We start from the raw sequence: 16,820 nt of genomic DNA on the forward strand, positions 1-16,820 counted from the left end.
CAGGTTCGATAAATAACTACCGCGAGAGGCATTTTTTTATTTTTGAGGGGTTTGTAAGCAAATGAAGGGGCATGTTGAGTAATATTTTTTTTTTTTTTACATCCTTACAAATGCTTCCGCCCTGCCTGTGAAGGGAACGATGCTCCAAACTAAGATGGAAACAATTGATCAATCAATATGATAGAATTATGACTGAAATAAAAAACCAAGATAGCAAAGCCAAGAACAATCGAATTCTTGTGTATTATTGAGAAACTCTTAGATAGAATGATCTAAACTCTTTCTAGCATAGCTATTTGTAATAGGGGGTTTACTACTAACATATTGAAGAGGAGTTATATATATTGACATAAGTTTTGAGGCATCAACATAATTAAGCGTATGACATGTGCAAGTGTCTTACACGGTTAGTTACACTTTGACCAATAACGTTTCGTTAGGTTCCTTACAATAACAAATTGCATAATTTCTTTCATATGTATTGATGAAATTAGAATGTCCATGCACTCATTATTGATCTATGATTTTAGAATAAGAATGAGTAATTGTGAGTAGTGTTGTTAGAAAGCATAATGTCTTGTATTTGACTAAAGCCATAGTTAAATATTTATAATTCAAATAAAAAGAGTGCAAAGAAATACATTTCCACCATCTATTTGTGAACAATGTGCCTATGCCATTTTTCTAGTTTAGCTTGTTTGAGATCTCACCATCCTTTACCTATTAACCATAGCCAGTCAAGTGTTACCCCTGCAAATAGACCTCCAAGAAGACACAACATTAACATATTTCCCAAAGCATTTTGTTCAGGTCCCTACAAAATAAAAAAACATACACAAGTATTAATATTTGAACAATTCTAAACCCCTTAAAAGTTTATGCTCCTTAACAGACCCACCTTGTAACCTTTAGGTGCAGAAGTGAAAACACAGATAGTGAGGTAACCATTGGATAACCCTAAGAATGATGTCAAGAATATCATCCAGCCCTGCTTACCATACTTTGCGGTGAAATAAAACGCTGGTATAAGTAAAAACCGAGAAATTACAGCTGTAGTGATCAACTTTCTAGACTCCATCTTCAAGATTTTCACGAGTGGAATGTATCTTGCGATAAGATCAAACACATTAAACGTGGCAATTAAAACAAGAGCATACCTGAAACAAATGGAAATATCAACCAGCTCTTAAATCATCACATATACACAATGTAGAACAAAGGAAGTAAAAATGCATATGAACCTACCAGGTCCCTAAAGTGTGTGATCCAGTATCTTCTGATAAGAAGCCGGGGAAAATAGACAATGTTAGCACATATATTAGGATCAAGTCAATTGCATAATCAATGTTTTCAATTAACAATTGTTTTATTCCTTTGCGATCCTGTTGTTTTGAATCTTCCATGTCCTGGAAAGAAGCACATTAGTTAGTCTTGTAATCTGAATCTTAACAATTAGGAATGTCCGTGACAAATTGAAAAGGGACAAAGGAAAATAAAAGAAACAGTACTATGTCAGGTGAGGTCTGGATGCCAGCTGCAGCAAGATCAGCTGTAACAGTTTTGGATCCTTCGGAGGCTGCTTTCGAACGGTAGTACTTCACGATTGGTAATTTGGGAAAGATGAACGCGTAGAGAATGACACACAGAAGCTCAAAAAATGATGATATGGCAAAGAACAGAACTGCAGGGTCAATATAATCACAAATGATCAGTATAATGACAAATAATCACCGTGGGAGTTAAGACAAGAGTTGTAATTGTATATGCTATATAGTTTAAGGACAACAGACACGAAATGGGACAATAATACAAAACTTTGAGGCATTAGTGAAGCTAAACTCTGATTCAACAAATTTTTCCAAACTAAGCATTGAAGAGTTAAACATACTGGCTCCTTTGCGAAGACCACCAGGAGAATTCTCAAACGCGGCTTTTGTAATTAATCTCAAAGCAGATGTTAGAGCACCAGACGCTGCAGAACCAGCAAGGAACGACTGCAACAATAAAACCATTATCAAATGTATATGTTGAAAGTAACTTTTGAACCTCATAGTAGTAATTACAATTGTGATGCTGACCTGAATGAATTCCGGAAGCATGTAAGACAGGTCTCCCACCATTCCGCCTTGTATATGGGCATCAGCTATTCCAAAGACACCACTAACTATGCATATACCAATAAAAGTTCCAATCCCTCCTTTACCAGATGTTGCTAAATCCAACTATGGCAAGTAAATAGGAGAAGTAAAATAAAACATAAATGCATATTCTAGAGGAACAAAAGTATACAAACAAATGAACAGGATTTACAATTAACAACGCCAAAATGCCAAAGAAAACGACAGTGTATCCGAACAGGTTCCGCAGTCTTGTACTGATTTTGGCCTCATTGTAAGCCAATATTGCTTGTGTTCCAAATATAAATGGCTGATATACAATGGTAAGCACCCTAGAAGGATGGTATTTCTGCACAAGGAAGAAAGGAAATTAAAAACTTTTATTCAAAGGCAGTCCTACGATCACATCGCTAGTGACAATATCGGAGAACCAGATGCGTATGATTTGAAGAAAACAAACAATGATCACTTCACTAGAAGATTTAGTGATATGCATACAATCACTTCAATGTTCTGTTCAGAAAGTTTGGTGATTTTCTACGTAAATAACGACAATGACAAAAGAAATTCATGATAGTACGATTAATCCTTTATTGTTAAATTTGATATCAAAGCAGAAATCAAGCACTTAACATTGAACTAAGGCAAGCTCTGTTGTTTATTCTATGTTATCAAAATAACAATCTGGGATATTGGTTAACCCTACATTTTTCCTTAAAATTATTGAGTTTGTTAAAGGCACTACTTGAGTATTCTTATGTTGTCTAAGCCAATTCTTTGAATTTTGGTCAGCTAGCTATGATATGACAATATCTATATTGTAAAATCTTAAGATTTGGGCTGGGCCCAACTCAACTTACAAAACTGGCTTATAAGATGACGATGTATCCCACATTTTCATGTCATATCTCATCCAATGTGAGACTCTCAACACACCTCCTCATACTCAGGACTAAGAGTGGTAGATAGCGTTCGTGGACCAACAGATTTTGTGAGGTAAGAGATGTCTTCCACCATGTAAACACGTTTTTAGGTAAAAACTCATCCAACATGGAACTGTTAGAATTTAAGCCCATGAGGAGAGCGTAACCCAAAAGACTAGTCCATTAGGGGGTAGAGCCTCATGGTTTAAAACTTTAAATACCACATAAAACACTCTTATTTACTCGATGTGGGACTCTTAACATTTTCACGCCCTTTAAGAGCCGCGTCCACGACGGTTTTCACTCTATTGGCATTGACCCGATGATAGCCCTTTCCTCTATGGCGGCTTCACTCACCTATTAGTATTCGGTGGAACACCTTAATCCAGACTAGAGGTAACCCTTTCTGTGTTCCAACTCTCAATAAAAGCACCAATTGTTGGGATTTAAGCACTCTTATTAACATTTTCACGCCCTTTAAGAGCCGCGTCCACGACGGTTTTCACTCTATTGGCATTGACCCGATGATAGCCCTTTCCTCTATGGCGGCTTCACTCACCTATTAGTATTCGGTGGAACACCTTAATCCAGACTAGAGGTAACCCTTTCTGTGTTCCAACTCTCAATAAAAGCACCAATTGTTGGGATTTAAGCACTCTTATTTAGTCGATGTGGGACTATAACAGGAACTCAACAAAAATCTTAATTTGATAGAAACATGAAAGTGGAGCTGTGCCCATCTCAAATTCAGGAAACTAGCATGCATGTAATGCACTAATGCTGCTACAACCTTGACTAAGGTTTCAACTAAAAAATGCATGAGAAAATAGATAAATTACCGGGAACAAGTAAATATAGTAATCTACTATTGTGAGCATACTGTTCCAAGCGAAAAGACCCCCAATGCCAAGAAACCAGCAAATCACCATTGCTGCATATTTGCCCTGCCAAATTCCAAAGAATTGAAATCCACAAATATTGCATGTCTGTTTAACAAAAGTTATATATTACCTCAAGACGTGGTGGAGTCTCACTGATGACCATGGCTACCTTAGATGCTTAATTCACTTCAATCAATCAAGAAAGGAAGAAACCTTTGTCAAGGTCATAAAAAAAAAAAAAAAACCATCATTTTGTACATTTGGCTAAAAAAAGTTGGGGTTTGGCTTTATTTATTTATTTGAGTTTATGAAGTGAATGCTGAGTTTAAATAAACTAGATTTTATCATAAGTCAAACGGTGCATTAATTTGTCTTTATGACAATTATAATGACTCACACGTCACTACAAATAGACGCAATGTGTATAATCTGCACGTAACAAACTCAATGTGTATAATCTGCACGTAACAAATAACAAGAGATACCGTGACAGCACAAAAATATTAATTTGTGGTAAGTACTTTTCTTTTAGTTGATAATAAACTTCTTTGAAGCACTTGCTGCGGTATTTTTGGCCGTAGGGGTCAATTTTCAGGTGGAATATTTCGGGAAAGTGTAAGATATACACATTTTGGACTTGAAGATTAATTTGAATAATGAAGTCAAAAATATTAATTAAAATAATATTTTTTAGAAAAATTAAAAATAATTAAAAATCATGGAATGAACGAATTATTTAATATTATAAATTAATAATAATATATGTTTAGTAGCTTATATGGAATCTTAAAAAGTTGCAGCAAATTAAATAAAAAAAAAAAAAGAATCTTAAAAAGTACTTTACTGAAGCAAAGCAAGGTTACATTGAAAATTAAAGACAATAAAAAATTGAATGAATGTTTGTACATTGGATACAATACTCAATAAATTAATTTAGTTTATTTAAATTCTATTGAGGTGTGGCTCAAATGGAACCAATAGTGAAGAATGAATTGTTGCATTAAGCCATTCAGTTAAAATGTAAAATAAAAATAAAAAAATCCTTTAAGATGATATGGTTTACTGGAACCCACAAAATAACCCTTTGATTAGATTACCATTGAATTTGCACTTTCTTTCGTAAAAAAAAAATCGTTGCACTTTCAATATTTCCTTAAGAAGGAATAGTAGTAGTATTATAGACTGAAAATTGCTTTTCTGACATAGTATACTTCCTATTGACACAAGTAAATGATGCCTTTACCCCAGCGGCAGTTAACAGCCGCTGGTTAAAGCGCCGGCAGTTAACAACCGCTGGAAGCTAGCGGCAGTTAAACTGCCGCTCACACCAGTTAACAGAACCAGTGCAGTCTGCAGTGGTTTTTCCAACCATTTTGGACTGTTTGTACCTGTAATTTCAAACGGCAATTCCGCATTAAATGAAACCGAAACAACAACATCCAACAATCACGAACATCAGCATTTTATAGTTTATCAATTATTCGGTAACATTAAACAAAACCGATAATGCGTTAATGTTTCACAATTGTTTGAAATTCGTCAAATTTTCCACATTATGCAAAACATTACACGTAATGTACATTAATTACTAATAAATGTGAAACTCAAATATATTGATATACATATAAATAGTTAAAGGTTAGTTACATATCACCCAAAAAATTGGTCATTACATTATATATCCAAAAAAATACGTCGGCGCGTATCAACCAAAAAACGGATTAACACCGACCAAAAAGTGTCATATTTCATCTAATAAAAGCAAATCATCTAAATGTAACATCTTCAAATTCGGTGTTTTCTTTAAGCGGAGTGTCATCAAACATAATTGGATTGTCTTGATTTGTTGGCTTTTTTGGTGGAACCGGTCTCTCTTTGAGCTCAATGTCCATGAGTGTTCGGAAACGATCGTGTTGATCCAAGAATTAATCCTCCCATGTTGCCGCCTCTTCGCTCCTGTGATTTCTCCACTCCGTGGATGCTGGAGGTAGTGGGCAACCATCTTTTAACGAAAGAAGGACAAAATGATTTGGGATTAGACCAATGCAAATCATGTTGCTTTTCGGGTTAACCGGAGGCCGACCTCTAAGTGGGAAAAAAGTCTCGGAGATGTAGTCTTTCCATGTAGTCATCTCTAACACCGGCCTATTGTAATATGATGCAACGATGTGTCCCATATCCGGCAATGTCAACCATTTGTCGGGAGGTGCAAAACTACTAGCATTTTTGGGAGGATACAATCCATCCAAGATGTAGTTGTAGCGGTCCTCGCTCGCATATATCTCGATGTATTTGCTCCTATGCTCTTTCAACTCTTGAATAAGTGCTCTCCGCACCATAACATGACTTTCTTGCGTCAAACCCACGACTTCGGCTATAGCCCTAAACCCACAATGTCCGTCACCAATAACATCCACAATTCTCTCAATGTATGGTCTCATGAATTTTGGCATGTAATACATAGGATTGGATGGATCATAACTTCTTGAAACCAAGTTAGGCTTAGGAACCGAAACCGGAGAAATGTCAATGCGAGCACCTTTTGTTTTAGGTTGTGAAGATTTTTTCCGTGGTGAATATTGACTTTCCGGATGTTGAGAATCAATAGTCTCCCATAAAGATGGGATCCTACTACATGTAGTTTTGATTTTTCTGGGAGCTCCTTTGGTTGCCACCTTTCTTGGAGGTGGTGACAACAATGTGGTCTCCGAAAACGCTAACAACCGCAAACCCTCTTTGATTTCTAGTTTCATTTGGAACGGAGCTCTTTGGAGACGTTCTTGGATACCACACCACTCCTCCGCGACCAAAAAGAAATCTTCATTACTTTGTTCTTCACCCATATACAACTTATGCCAATGCGGGTGTATCTCATCCAATCGAATGGGCTTGTTGTGACGGATTTTCATAGCAATGAAGCATGCACAAGGTAGGCCATACGATGTCCTTTGAACACAACCACAAGTTTTCTTCTCGATGCACAAGGTTTTCCTAGCACACTCTTCTTCCACAAAAATAAAGTTCATGGCTTGTCTAGACACGTGACCCCCCAACCTGGAGTACAAAGTGACATCTTTGTATCGATTTTCCAATACCGTAACGCTCCTACCAAACGATGATTGTATCTCCCCAAATTGGTTTGCCAACATCTCATCTATTTTTTGCCAACAAGTACCCAAATCACCCTTGGAGGTGGACAAATATTCCTTCACCACACCATGAGCTCCTTCAACTCTATTCGTGGTCCTACACCCAAGATGTAACACAAGGTTCGTCCATGCCCTCACTAGTTTGTCCTTAAAAGGATTCAATATGGTTTCTTGAACATAGTGAAGCAAGTTTGGATGATCCTTACAAGCATCTTGGAATTCCACTAGATTACCCGCATATAACTCTTGAGTAGGAGATTCAACCAATTTTTCCCATGCATCAAATATGGTATCAACCAAATTACTATGCTTCTCCTCGTCGACAATCTTCTTTTGCCCATCCACCACAACAACATTTTGTTTAACTTCGCAATCGGTGATGATTCTTGATATAACATTTTTGCCAACATGGAAATAACAAAGTATTGCACTACTATCGGGGAGAACATTTTTTACGGCATTCATCATACCCGTGTCCCTGTCGGTCAATACCACCTTAGGCATATCACTATTTGGTCCAAGAAGTTTAAGCAACATTTGCAAAGCCCAAGTAAAGTTATGCTCCTTCTCCGACGTCATAAATGCAAAACCAACCGAATATGTCAAATAGCTTGAGGTGACTCCAACTATTTCAAACAATGGCATCCTATACAAGTTGGTTTTGTACGTGGAATCCATTATCAAAACAGTAGGAAAATTGTTAAACAACTTTACCGATGTTGGATGAGTCCAAAATATGTCTTGAATAGTTTGACTTTCCTTTTTTTCCTCTTACGTAATAAACATATCAATTCTCTTCCAACTTTGTGATTAGATATTACATCTCCGTCAAGTCACCCCTTTTTTGCCTTTTTGAATTTATGACGTTCATTGTAGACTTGCTTGATATTTGTCATGGACTCTTTCCTTTTCTTCTTCAAATTTGTCAAAATATTTTTTGGTTTCACCGAAGAATCGGTCAAGTCATGTACAATCTTCTTGTCGTCCTCCGTTAATCTTCCGACAAGAAGGTGCCCCGCTACATACGACATCATCTCATGGTTGTGAACGCCATTAAGAATAGACAATTTCCAAGCATTGTCTTACCTAACGACATATCCATGCACCTTGAACAAACACCCACATTTTCTTGATCCCGTTGCTTCATGCTTCACTTTTCTCTTTGGTAATTTGTGCTCGCCGCTCCGTTCACAAACCAACTCCAACATAGCATTTCTTCCATCACAAGATCTTCTAATGTTAACCGTAAATCCAGCCCTATTTGCTTGTCGACGGACCCAACTGAGCAATTCATCTTTATCTTTCCATGTGTCTCGGGTTGAAAAGAAATGAGCCGTGTCCACTTCGTTGTCACCAAGTTTCCACACATCGGAATTGACACTTGAAGCCTCAACTTTAACGGAAACTTCGACCTTAGCGGGAGCTTCAACCTTAATGGAATCGACAACTCTAGGTTTTCGATCAACCGGATCATCACCCGCATTCTCAACATTATCTATAAATAAACAACATACAATTACTAAACTAATTAATAAACATGTATCTAATATCATATAATAACATAAACAAACAAAAAAAACAAAAGAAAAAAAATTGGAAAAAAAAAATTTGGCAGTAGCTACTGCCACTTAGAAAATTTTGAAATTTCTAAGTGTCTAGCGGCAGTTAACAGCCGCTCATCCCAGCGGTAGTTAACTGCCGCTACAACGCGTGACAGTACAAAAAAAACCAGAAAAATCAATCAAATGTAATGGATTTTAACGTTGTAATACTTGTTCTTTGATGCATTTTGTGTGTAGAAATGTCTTAGCAATCGATCAGCAATAATTTTGAGGCAAGATTTTGACACAAAAATTTTGAAATGGGTTTTTTTTTTGGGTATGGTATAGGAATGATGTAAGGTGATGAATGAATAGGTGAGGTAGGGGTTTGCTGGTTTTGGGGGGAAAGACAGTAGCGGCAGTTAACAACCGCCGGGACCCCAGCGGTTGTTAACTGTCGGCGGATGTGCCAGCGGTAGTTAACTGCCGCGGGGGGCTTTTTGGTAAATTACTTGTGTCAAAAAAGCAATTTTCTTATAGACCGGACCTCGGCCGAACAAGGTCCGTTAATAAAGGTCCAATAAACAAATACACCACCTCAAATTAAGGAGAGTATCTTGTGCGCCTAACCATATAGGAACTTATCCTCAAGAGGATCTTAGCCGTTCATTTGGCATCCAACCGTCTTTCGTAACCCACGTCGGTCCACACGAGGACGTTTGCAGCCAAATCGTGTATATAAGTGTGACATCTCTGCCACGCCCAAGTATATTCTTGATGATAAAATAACATATAATGTTTTTAGCTATGTTTTTAGTGTTTTTTTTTAATTTTTTTTTTTGCATTTGAAGGAAAATTAGAGATCAGTTAGAGGATTTGTTAATAGTTTGAGGAACTTTTTGTATTGTTTTTATTCAAGCTGTTGTAATTAAGTTTTATCCTAAATCATGCAACTTCATATGTGTTTTGAGTATTTTTAGTGAGAAATCATGTAAATCGGGAAAACAAGACATCAAGTGAAGGCTCGAGGATCTGAAGATTGAAGTTTAATGGTTCTTAGAAGACATTTGAAGACAATACAAAGTGAAGAAAATTTATTTGAAGTTCCAAGGCATTACAAGATGGAAGAACACTTGAAAAAACGGTTGAAAACTGCAAAATTCGCACAAGAGGGGCTGCCTCATGCGCCCCTGAGCATGGACATGACCAGTAGTCGCTGTTTGCTTAATTTCTAATCTGTTTTTGGTGGAAAACCCTATTTTCATTCTCTTAACCCCTTAGTAAGCATGCACTATAAATAGAGACCATTGCATACTCTTTTATGCATTCAGAAAGCTAGTAGTATAAGGCAAGGGTTAAGCATCAGGAACTTCAAGGAAGAGGACCTCCATCTTCCTCTTGTTCTCTCTAGGGTATGTTTTTATATTGTTTTGTATTGATGTCGGTTGCCATGAGCAACTAAACCTCTCTGATTAGGGTTCCACAATGAACCCTTTCTTATTTGATGGATTCTATTAATAAAGTTTTTATTCAGCTTATAATATAAAGTCTGATTTAATTCGTATTTGTGTGTATACTCGGTTGAGATGTTTGTATTTGTTTACTTTGATTTTGGAGAATTTGTCAGAAAATGCTAGTTTTCATAAACTTAGCCGAACTTTATCAAACTAATGTCTTATGGTCGGATAACTCTTAGGAGACTTTGAATTCATGTTAGTAAGATTTAATGTGAATGAATTGTTAAGGATTGGGTGTTTAAATTCTTAGATGTCGAGATGTGGCTAAATATCTGTTGTTAAGTGAAATGTAAATGTGGAACCTTGGTGTTTTCATTAAGGTGATTGTTGTTGATGATGATTCTTTGGTGACATTAATTTGATGATAACCCTTCTTGAATAAAACTTGTGAATTATGAGGTAAATGTGTTTCTTTTTGGTGATGATTACTTGATGAATGTTTGGTGATACATATGATTATGTTTTGGTGATGATTATGTTAATGATTTATTTTTTGTGGTGAATTCTTACATGCAAATAGGTGATGTTATTAGTGATGAATGCATGTATGTAAAATGTTGGTGAGTTGTTGTATGAACGTATGCATAGTTGTGTCATATTTTCATGCATTCATAAGTGTTCAGAGGCGATGGTTATGATACTAATTCGTATCAAGAGGCGATATTTTGAGGTGACGACCTTGACGATGATTCGGTACCACATACATATACAGTCGTGTCTAAGCACATTGCATACATTTGGTGAAGTTGTTAAATGTGTCATATTTAATTATATGTTTGGTGAACATTGATGATTTATGTGCATTGGTGAATTTGGTGAATGGTGTATTTGGTGAAATTTGATATGTACTTGATCTCTTTGGTGATGATGGTTTCCTTGCTTATGCTTTTGAAATGATGAATTGTATTTGTTGAGTTTATTATGAGGAATAAGGTGAGTAATTCTTATATTGATTGATGTTGTTAAGTGATGAAATTTGATGATGATTCGAGGTATGAGTATGCTTGATGTGTTAAGATAGAAGTATAACAACATGAATGATGTCGAACTGGGGATAATATATATGTGATGGTAGTATTCTAAAGTATGTATATGTGTTATGCATGAATCCTTGAATGCTTATGCTTGATTATGTTAAATTGTGAATTATGAACTAACCCAATGGTCGGTTGGTTGACCGCGCCTTCCTTATCCTTATGGATGGGTAGACGGTGTGCAGGATTAGATTGCTTGCTTTGGTGAGTGATAGGGCAAACCGCAAGTGCACGACCTATCGAAGTAATAGTAGTAAGAGAGAGTATCGTTCCGCTAGGGAGTTATGAATTTAATTAACTTTTAGAGAATGATTAGAAGAGAAGAAAGATTATAAAATAGGTGGTTTAGTTGCTGAAGGTAAATAACAATAATAATAAAGAGCCTTGGGATCATTGGTTCATCATAACAACGAATCTTTTCACAAGCAAGCCTTAAACTTATAATTATGCATTATTCTTAATTTCTAAAGACAAGTTTCTCTTTAGCGTATCAAAGCTTCTCTCGAAGTCAGTGAGTGTATCCCTCCAACAACCACACCTATTCTCATGGGTGATTGCCTTTGGGACCTTTGAAGATCGAAACTTTATATGTCTCAAGGTTTGCTAGACTATTCTCATGTTTCGCAAACCTTGTCTAAATTAACCATTATCAAACCCTCCGCGTTCGCTTCCACAGTTTGATAATAGTTAATTCATGTTAAAGCGGTGAAATTAGATAAGAGATTAAGGTAACATATAATTAGGGTTTAAGACTTGGCTTGATCCGGATTACGTCATTAGACTTATCCAACAATCCCAAGACAAGAAGAGTCTACTCACTAACGTTCATTGTAGACATAGAGAGGAAGGAGAAGAAGAAGAATATAAAATAAAACAGTAAAGTAAAAGTGAACTTTTATTCCAAGAACAAAAGATGAATATTTGTGATGGAGAGCTACTCTATTTATAGCTTTACAATTGACTTAAAATGTAAGCAACTACAAGGGCTATTCGGTAAAACTAAAACAGGGTAACTTGGGCTTCAAGCAAAAGCAGCAAAAGGCATCCTGAGAGGTGGCACGACCGTGCCACATGTTGGCACGGGCCGTTCCAAGCTTCTGACTTAGGGACTTTATATTTTTGTTCCGAATCTTTTGTATTTTCGTTCCAAATCAGCTCCAGACTCCTTTCTTTTGCTCCAAGACACCTTCCATCCAATATTCATTCCTGAAATATAAAATATGCAATTGAAGTAAATAGACTCAAAAAGGAAATAATATTGCAATAAAATAAATTCAAATCTAAATAAAACTAAACTAAATAATGCATAAAAATAGACTAAATATTGACTCATCAAACTCCCCCACACTTGAATCTTTGCTTGTCCTCCAGCAAAAGGCAATGGACATAGCAGCAACAAAAAGATTAATTATGGCAATGCAATTGAAAATAACATGTCTCTTTGAAGGTTTTGTTTCAAGTACACTAATCATAATTTTAAACATTCCTTGTGAACCTATTCAACCCAACAACAAGTCTTAAGTGAGTGTGTGTGTGCAGTCCAACCCTTTTCTTGCTCCTGTATAAGACATATATTATGAGGAACATGTTCTATCCTTAATGCTAAAGTAACCGGGAAAAGTCCTTTCTTCATTTCATATAAGAGTGATGGGAATTTAGTTAAAATTAAATTTAAGATGAACAAATTAAGCACAAAGGGGCTGCAGATGCTTAGGGGCTATCTATCCTCATAGGAAGTCATTTTGGATCTAATTGTCCTTTCCCCCTAGATTCAAAATCACCCTAAGCAGTGCTGCAAAATTTTTATTTCATCTCCGCGTAGGAAGTCTTTTTGGATGTAATTGTCCTTTCCCTTAGCATTGATGAATTTATTTTACTTTAAGTTCAAATTAGGGAGTCACCACCACAATTAGGAAGTTAGGGATTGTCCTTTCCCCCACATGTTGGTGCCATTCTCCCGCCCCATTATAACTTTAACAATTAAGCATATAAAAATTAAGAACATTTGATTATTTTCCCACACAAACTTATATTACTTTTACTTTAAAGACTTTAAAGGGTCTAAGTTAACACTAAAGATAGAACGTGCTCCTTAAAATACCTATTCATACACTTGCTCAAAGATTGCAACTGGGTGCTTTTCTCATTGGAAATTTTTCACAATAAAACAAGATGTGGGTATAGCAAGAACACAAGAAACACAAGAAACCACTTTCATGTACAAGAAACAACCTTTTAAAGAAGAGACAAAACAAAAAAATTTATGCCATATTTTACATTAAAAACAAGCTACTTTAATCATGCCTTTCGCTATAAAAACAAACAAAAGAATAAAGTTCAAGGGAGTTTGGAAACACTACGACTCTAGACACTTTATTAGGCCCCCCACACTTAGGGGAAGTTGTCCTCAATGATTTAAAAAAAAGAAATTAAAAGAGAATAAGAAGAAGTAGAAGAAGAAGGAGTAGAAGAAGGAGAAGAAGAAAGAGTAGGAGAAGGAGAGAAGAGAGAAGGGAAGAGAGGAAGAGGAAATCTCACAATTGTTCATTGAGGTCCATAAGGAGGACCTTGGAGATGAAGGTGTTGCATCATCTGTCGGAGCATTTCATTATTTTCTTTATTGATGTGGTTGCCCTTTTGGACTTCATTTCTAAGTCCGGAGATTTCAACACCTTTCCTTTGTTGCTCGGTGCTCATCCTTTCAACGTCATTGTGTATCCATGCCCATCTTTGATCTTCATTTAGATTATCGGTGTCATGGCCATGGTGCTTCTCTTGGTGCAAGTTAGCACTTCCTCCCACATCATGATGCAAGTTAGCACCTTCTCCTTCATCATAATCTTGCTCACCAAGAACATGCACATCATCAACATACAACAAATTTGCTTCCACCTCGGCGGTAGTCCGAGATGGGTTAGGAAGTAAAAACAAGATTGGCACATTTAGCTTGAGTTGGTGATGGAGGGGTGGACGAGGTTTAATGAAATTTATAGCAATGAGGGTGTCTATGTTAAGCCTATTGTTGCCCTCAATTTGTTTGATCCTTTCATCCTCACTCACTCAAAAACACCTAGCTATGTATGTAATGATGCCACCCACCACTATGTCTCCTTTACCGGCTGGCCTAGTACCTACGAAGTCTAGGTAATCAATCAAATAGAAACAAGTGTTGACGGGGTGGTTGTAGAGCATTGCCCACAACATGAAGAGCTCATCGGTTCTAGTGTTTCCTAGCTCGGTTCTACCCAAATAGTGCAAGTCATTACCCTTTGAAGGTACCTAAGTACGGGGTTGTGAATGTTGCTAGCTTTATTGGCTCTAGTGACAAAGGAGCTAAGGCCGGTGATACATTCCCAAAAGACAGCGGGTTGATAGTCAACCGGCTTAAGGCTAGGATCCCAAGAATCATGGATATACCCCTCGTTTGCAAAACCTAAGGCATCACAAAAGTGCTGAAGAGACATATCATAATCAATATTCATTAGCCTAAAGGAAACTCTATGGTTAGGGTTATCATAATTCAACCTATCTTTAGTAAAAACAATGGAACTCAAAAATTCATAGGTGAAATTCTCATAATTCGTCATAGGTTCTAACATATCAGTCCAACCTAGCCTTCCTATCAACCTATAGACATCATTTCTAAGCTCTAGCATATTCAAAGTATGAGAATCAGGATATCGAGAAGGATGCAAGGGTTTAAAGATTAGAATTTTATACCTATCCCTTTGTGAGTTGTCCTTAAACTTGATCCCATGATTCTTGACTTGTGCTTGCTTCTTTGAGGGAGGTCCTCCTTGAGACCTTGCTGGTTCCTTACCACTTCTTCTTGAAGCCATTAGACCTTGACCTTGGGTTGACTTTGTGTGGTTTGGTTGAAGGTTAGGGTTTTGGACGATTTGTGGTGGAAAGGATTGGTTTAGGGTTGGGGTTGATGTTTGAGTAAGGTTTATGAGTTTGATGATGAAGATTGGTGAAGAAATTGGGTTAGGGTTTAATGGTGTATGAATTTGGTGTTTGGTTGGATGAAGGTTGGTTTTGATTGGTGGTTAAGTTTGGAATGATGAATTGGGATAATTTGGTTAAGAATTTGTTGGATTTGGTGGAGTTATGGAGGTTTGGAGGTTGGTGGTTAATGGAGTTTTTAGAGAGAAGTGAGAGAATGGGGAAGGAGAAGAAAATTTTTGAGGGTATGTGGTGCAGAAGCTTGGCACGGGCAGTGCCAACATTCTGCCATTTTTTTGGTTTCGGGTGGTTTTGGGTTGGCACGGCCGTGCCAACCTTAGCACGGGCCGTGCCAACCTTAGCACGGGCCGTGCCAGCTTTCTGGACATGGGGACTTCAAAAATTTTCACTTTTCTTGAATCATACTTGGACAATTACCTACAAAACACTTAAAACAACCAAAAACAAACAAAACAAAAGCAATTAAATGCGTGGGTTTCCTCCCACGAAGCGCTCGTTTAATGTCATTAGCTTGACGATCAAAAGGTTTCTCTATCCGATACCTAATCTCTCACTAAGGGACAATGGCATCAAACTAATATTATCCCCAAATCACACGTGGCTCTTTCTATTTTCTCTGATCCTATGACACATGGTATGGAATAACGCTCTGGATCCTTAAGTTTAGATGGCAATTTATCTTGAATTATTTCAATTAGTTTCCTAAACTGCTCATCTAACTTAGACTCATCAAACCCTTGTGGTAAAGGAGTGTTTGGATTATATGGGGGTGGTATGTTAAGCTTTTCACTCTCTACTACAACTTTCTCACTGTTTGGTTTTTCACTCTCTACCCCACCCTCAATTGTCTTGGTTTCTACAACAGGGTCCTCTAATTTCTTATCATCCCTAAGTGTAATAGCATTTATCGGGCCTTTGTGGTTGGTTTCAGTTTGACTCGGGAAGACTCCGGAGGGTTGTGGGGAAGAGGTTACTTGTTGGGCTACTTGAGGGATTTAAACCTCAAGCATTTTGTTGTGAGTAAAAAGAGAATCCACTTTTGCGGAAAACCTATTGAGAGAGTCATTCAAAATTCCATCTTTGACTTTAAACTCTTGGTTATGCCTGATGTTATCTAATTCAAAATTTTCTATCAAAAGTTCCAAGTCGGATTTTTGAAGGACTCCTTGGTTGTTAAAAACAGGTGGTGTTGTTTGTTGTCCAAAATTTTTTTGAGGGTTTTGAAAAAAAATTTGACTATTCCTAAACCCTTGGTTAAATTGAGCAACTTGCTCAGGATTTCTAACAACACTACCTAGTTGACATTCAACATCAGTGTGACCAAATATTCCATAAACTCTTGAAGGAGGTAAAACAGGGGTAGAAGTCCATTGATAGTAGTTTTGAGCCATGCCTGAAATCAAAACAGTTAAAAGATAGAAAAAATGAATAAATAAATAAATAAATTAAAAGAGATATATATATATATATATATATATATATATATATTTTAAGAAAGAAATATAAAAAGAAAAACAATAAAATAAAATAAAATAAAATAACTAATTTTTTTTTATTTTCGGAAAGAAATATAAAATAAAATAAAATAAAATAACGAAAAAGATATTTTTTTTTTCAGTCTAATCGTTAAAAAAAAGTTTATCAAATTGCAACAACTCCCCGGCAACGGCGCCAAAAACTTGATAGGGCAAA

At 36.6% G+C, this 16,820-nt stretch overlaps 2 protein-coding genes and 1 pseudogene across 3 annotated transcripts; all 3 read right to left on the minus strand.

Moving 5' to 3' along the window:
• Positions 1-557: 557 nt before the first annotated feature.
• On the minus strand, positions 558-4,222 carry LOC146929551 (equilibrative nucleotide transporter 3-like). Of its 2 annotated transcripts, XM_085701422.1 has the most exons (9): positions 4,052-4,222; positions 3,880-3,984; positions 2,311-2,466; positions 2,079-2,222; positions 1,889-1,994; positions 1,509-1,681; positions 1,246-1,406; positions 899-1,157; positions 558-814 (listed from the first exon to the last, which is right to left on the minus strand). In XM_085701422.1, the coding sequence occupies exons 1-9, from the start codon at positions 4,082-4,084 to the stop codon at positions 707-709; spliced, it is 1,245 nt and encodes a 414-aa protein (XP_085557548.1). In that variant the 5' UTR covers positions 4,085-4,222; the 3' UTR covers positions 558-706. The 2 variants fall into 2 exon arrangements, with proteins under 2 accessions (XP_085557548.1, XP_085557547.1); XM_085701421.1 differs by having other exon boundaries at positions 1,889-2,222.
• Positions 4,223-5,687: 1,465 nt separating this feature from the next.
• LOC146929552 (uncharacterized) lies at positions 5,688-7,748 on the minus strand (annotated as a pseudogene).
• A 404-nt stretch (positions 7,749-8,152) lies between these two features.
• LOC146929553 (uncharacterized) lies at positions 8,153-16,519 on the minus strand. The gene is made up of 2 exons (XM_085707352.1): positions 16,423-16,519; positions 8,153-8,565 (listed from the first exon to the last, which is right to left on the minus strand). The coding sequence occupies exons 1-2, from the start codon at positions 16,517-16,519 to the stop codon at positions 8,153-8,155; spliced, it is 510 nt and encodes a 169-aa protein (XP_085563478.1).
• Positions 16,520-16,820: the final 301 nt, after the last annotated feature.

This window comes from Medicago sativa, chromosome 4, assembly GCF_051527215.1.
Source record: "Medicago sativa cultivar Bolivia chromosome 4, Bolivia_mono, whole genome shotgun sequence".
NCBI lineage: Eukaryota > Viridiplantae > Streptophyta > Magnoliopsida > Fabales > Fabaceae > Medicago > Medicago sativa.

What these genes read in the sequence shown, in the direction of transcription:
- LOC146929553 (XM_085707352.1), bottom strand. Translation starts at nt 16,519, where the DNA reads ATGGCTCAAAACTACTATCAATGGACTTCTACCCCTGTTTTACCTCCT. An exon ending in TGATGTTGAATGTCAACTAG is followed by an intron (nt 8,566 to 16,422) that starts GTAGTGTTGTTA and finishes GTTTATTTATAG; the next exon opens with ATAATGTTGAGAATGCGGGT.
- LOC146929551 (XM_085701421.1), bottom strand. Translation starts at nt 4,084, where the DNA reads ATGGTCATCAGTGAGACTCCACCACGTCTTGAG. An exon ending in ACTATATTTACTTGTTCCCG is followed by an intron (nt 2,467 to 3,879) that starts GTAATTTATCTA and finishes TTCCTTGTGCAG; the next exon opens with AAATACCATCCTTCTAGGGT. An exon ending in GCATTTTGGCGTTGTTAATT is followed by an intron (nt 2,223 to 2,310) that starts GTAAATCCTGTT and finishes TACTTGCCATAG; the next exon opens with TTGGATTTAGCAACATCTGG.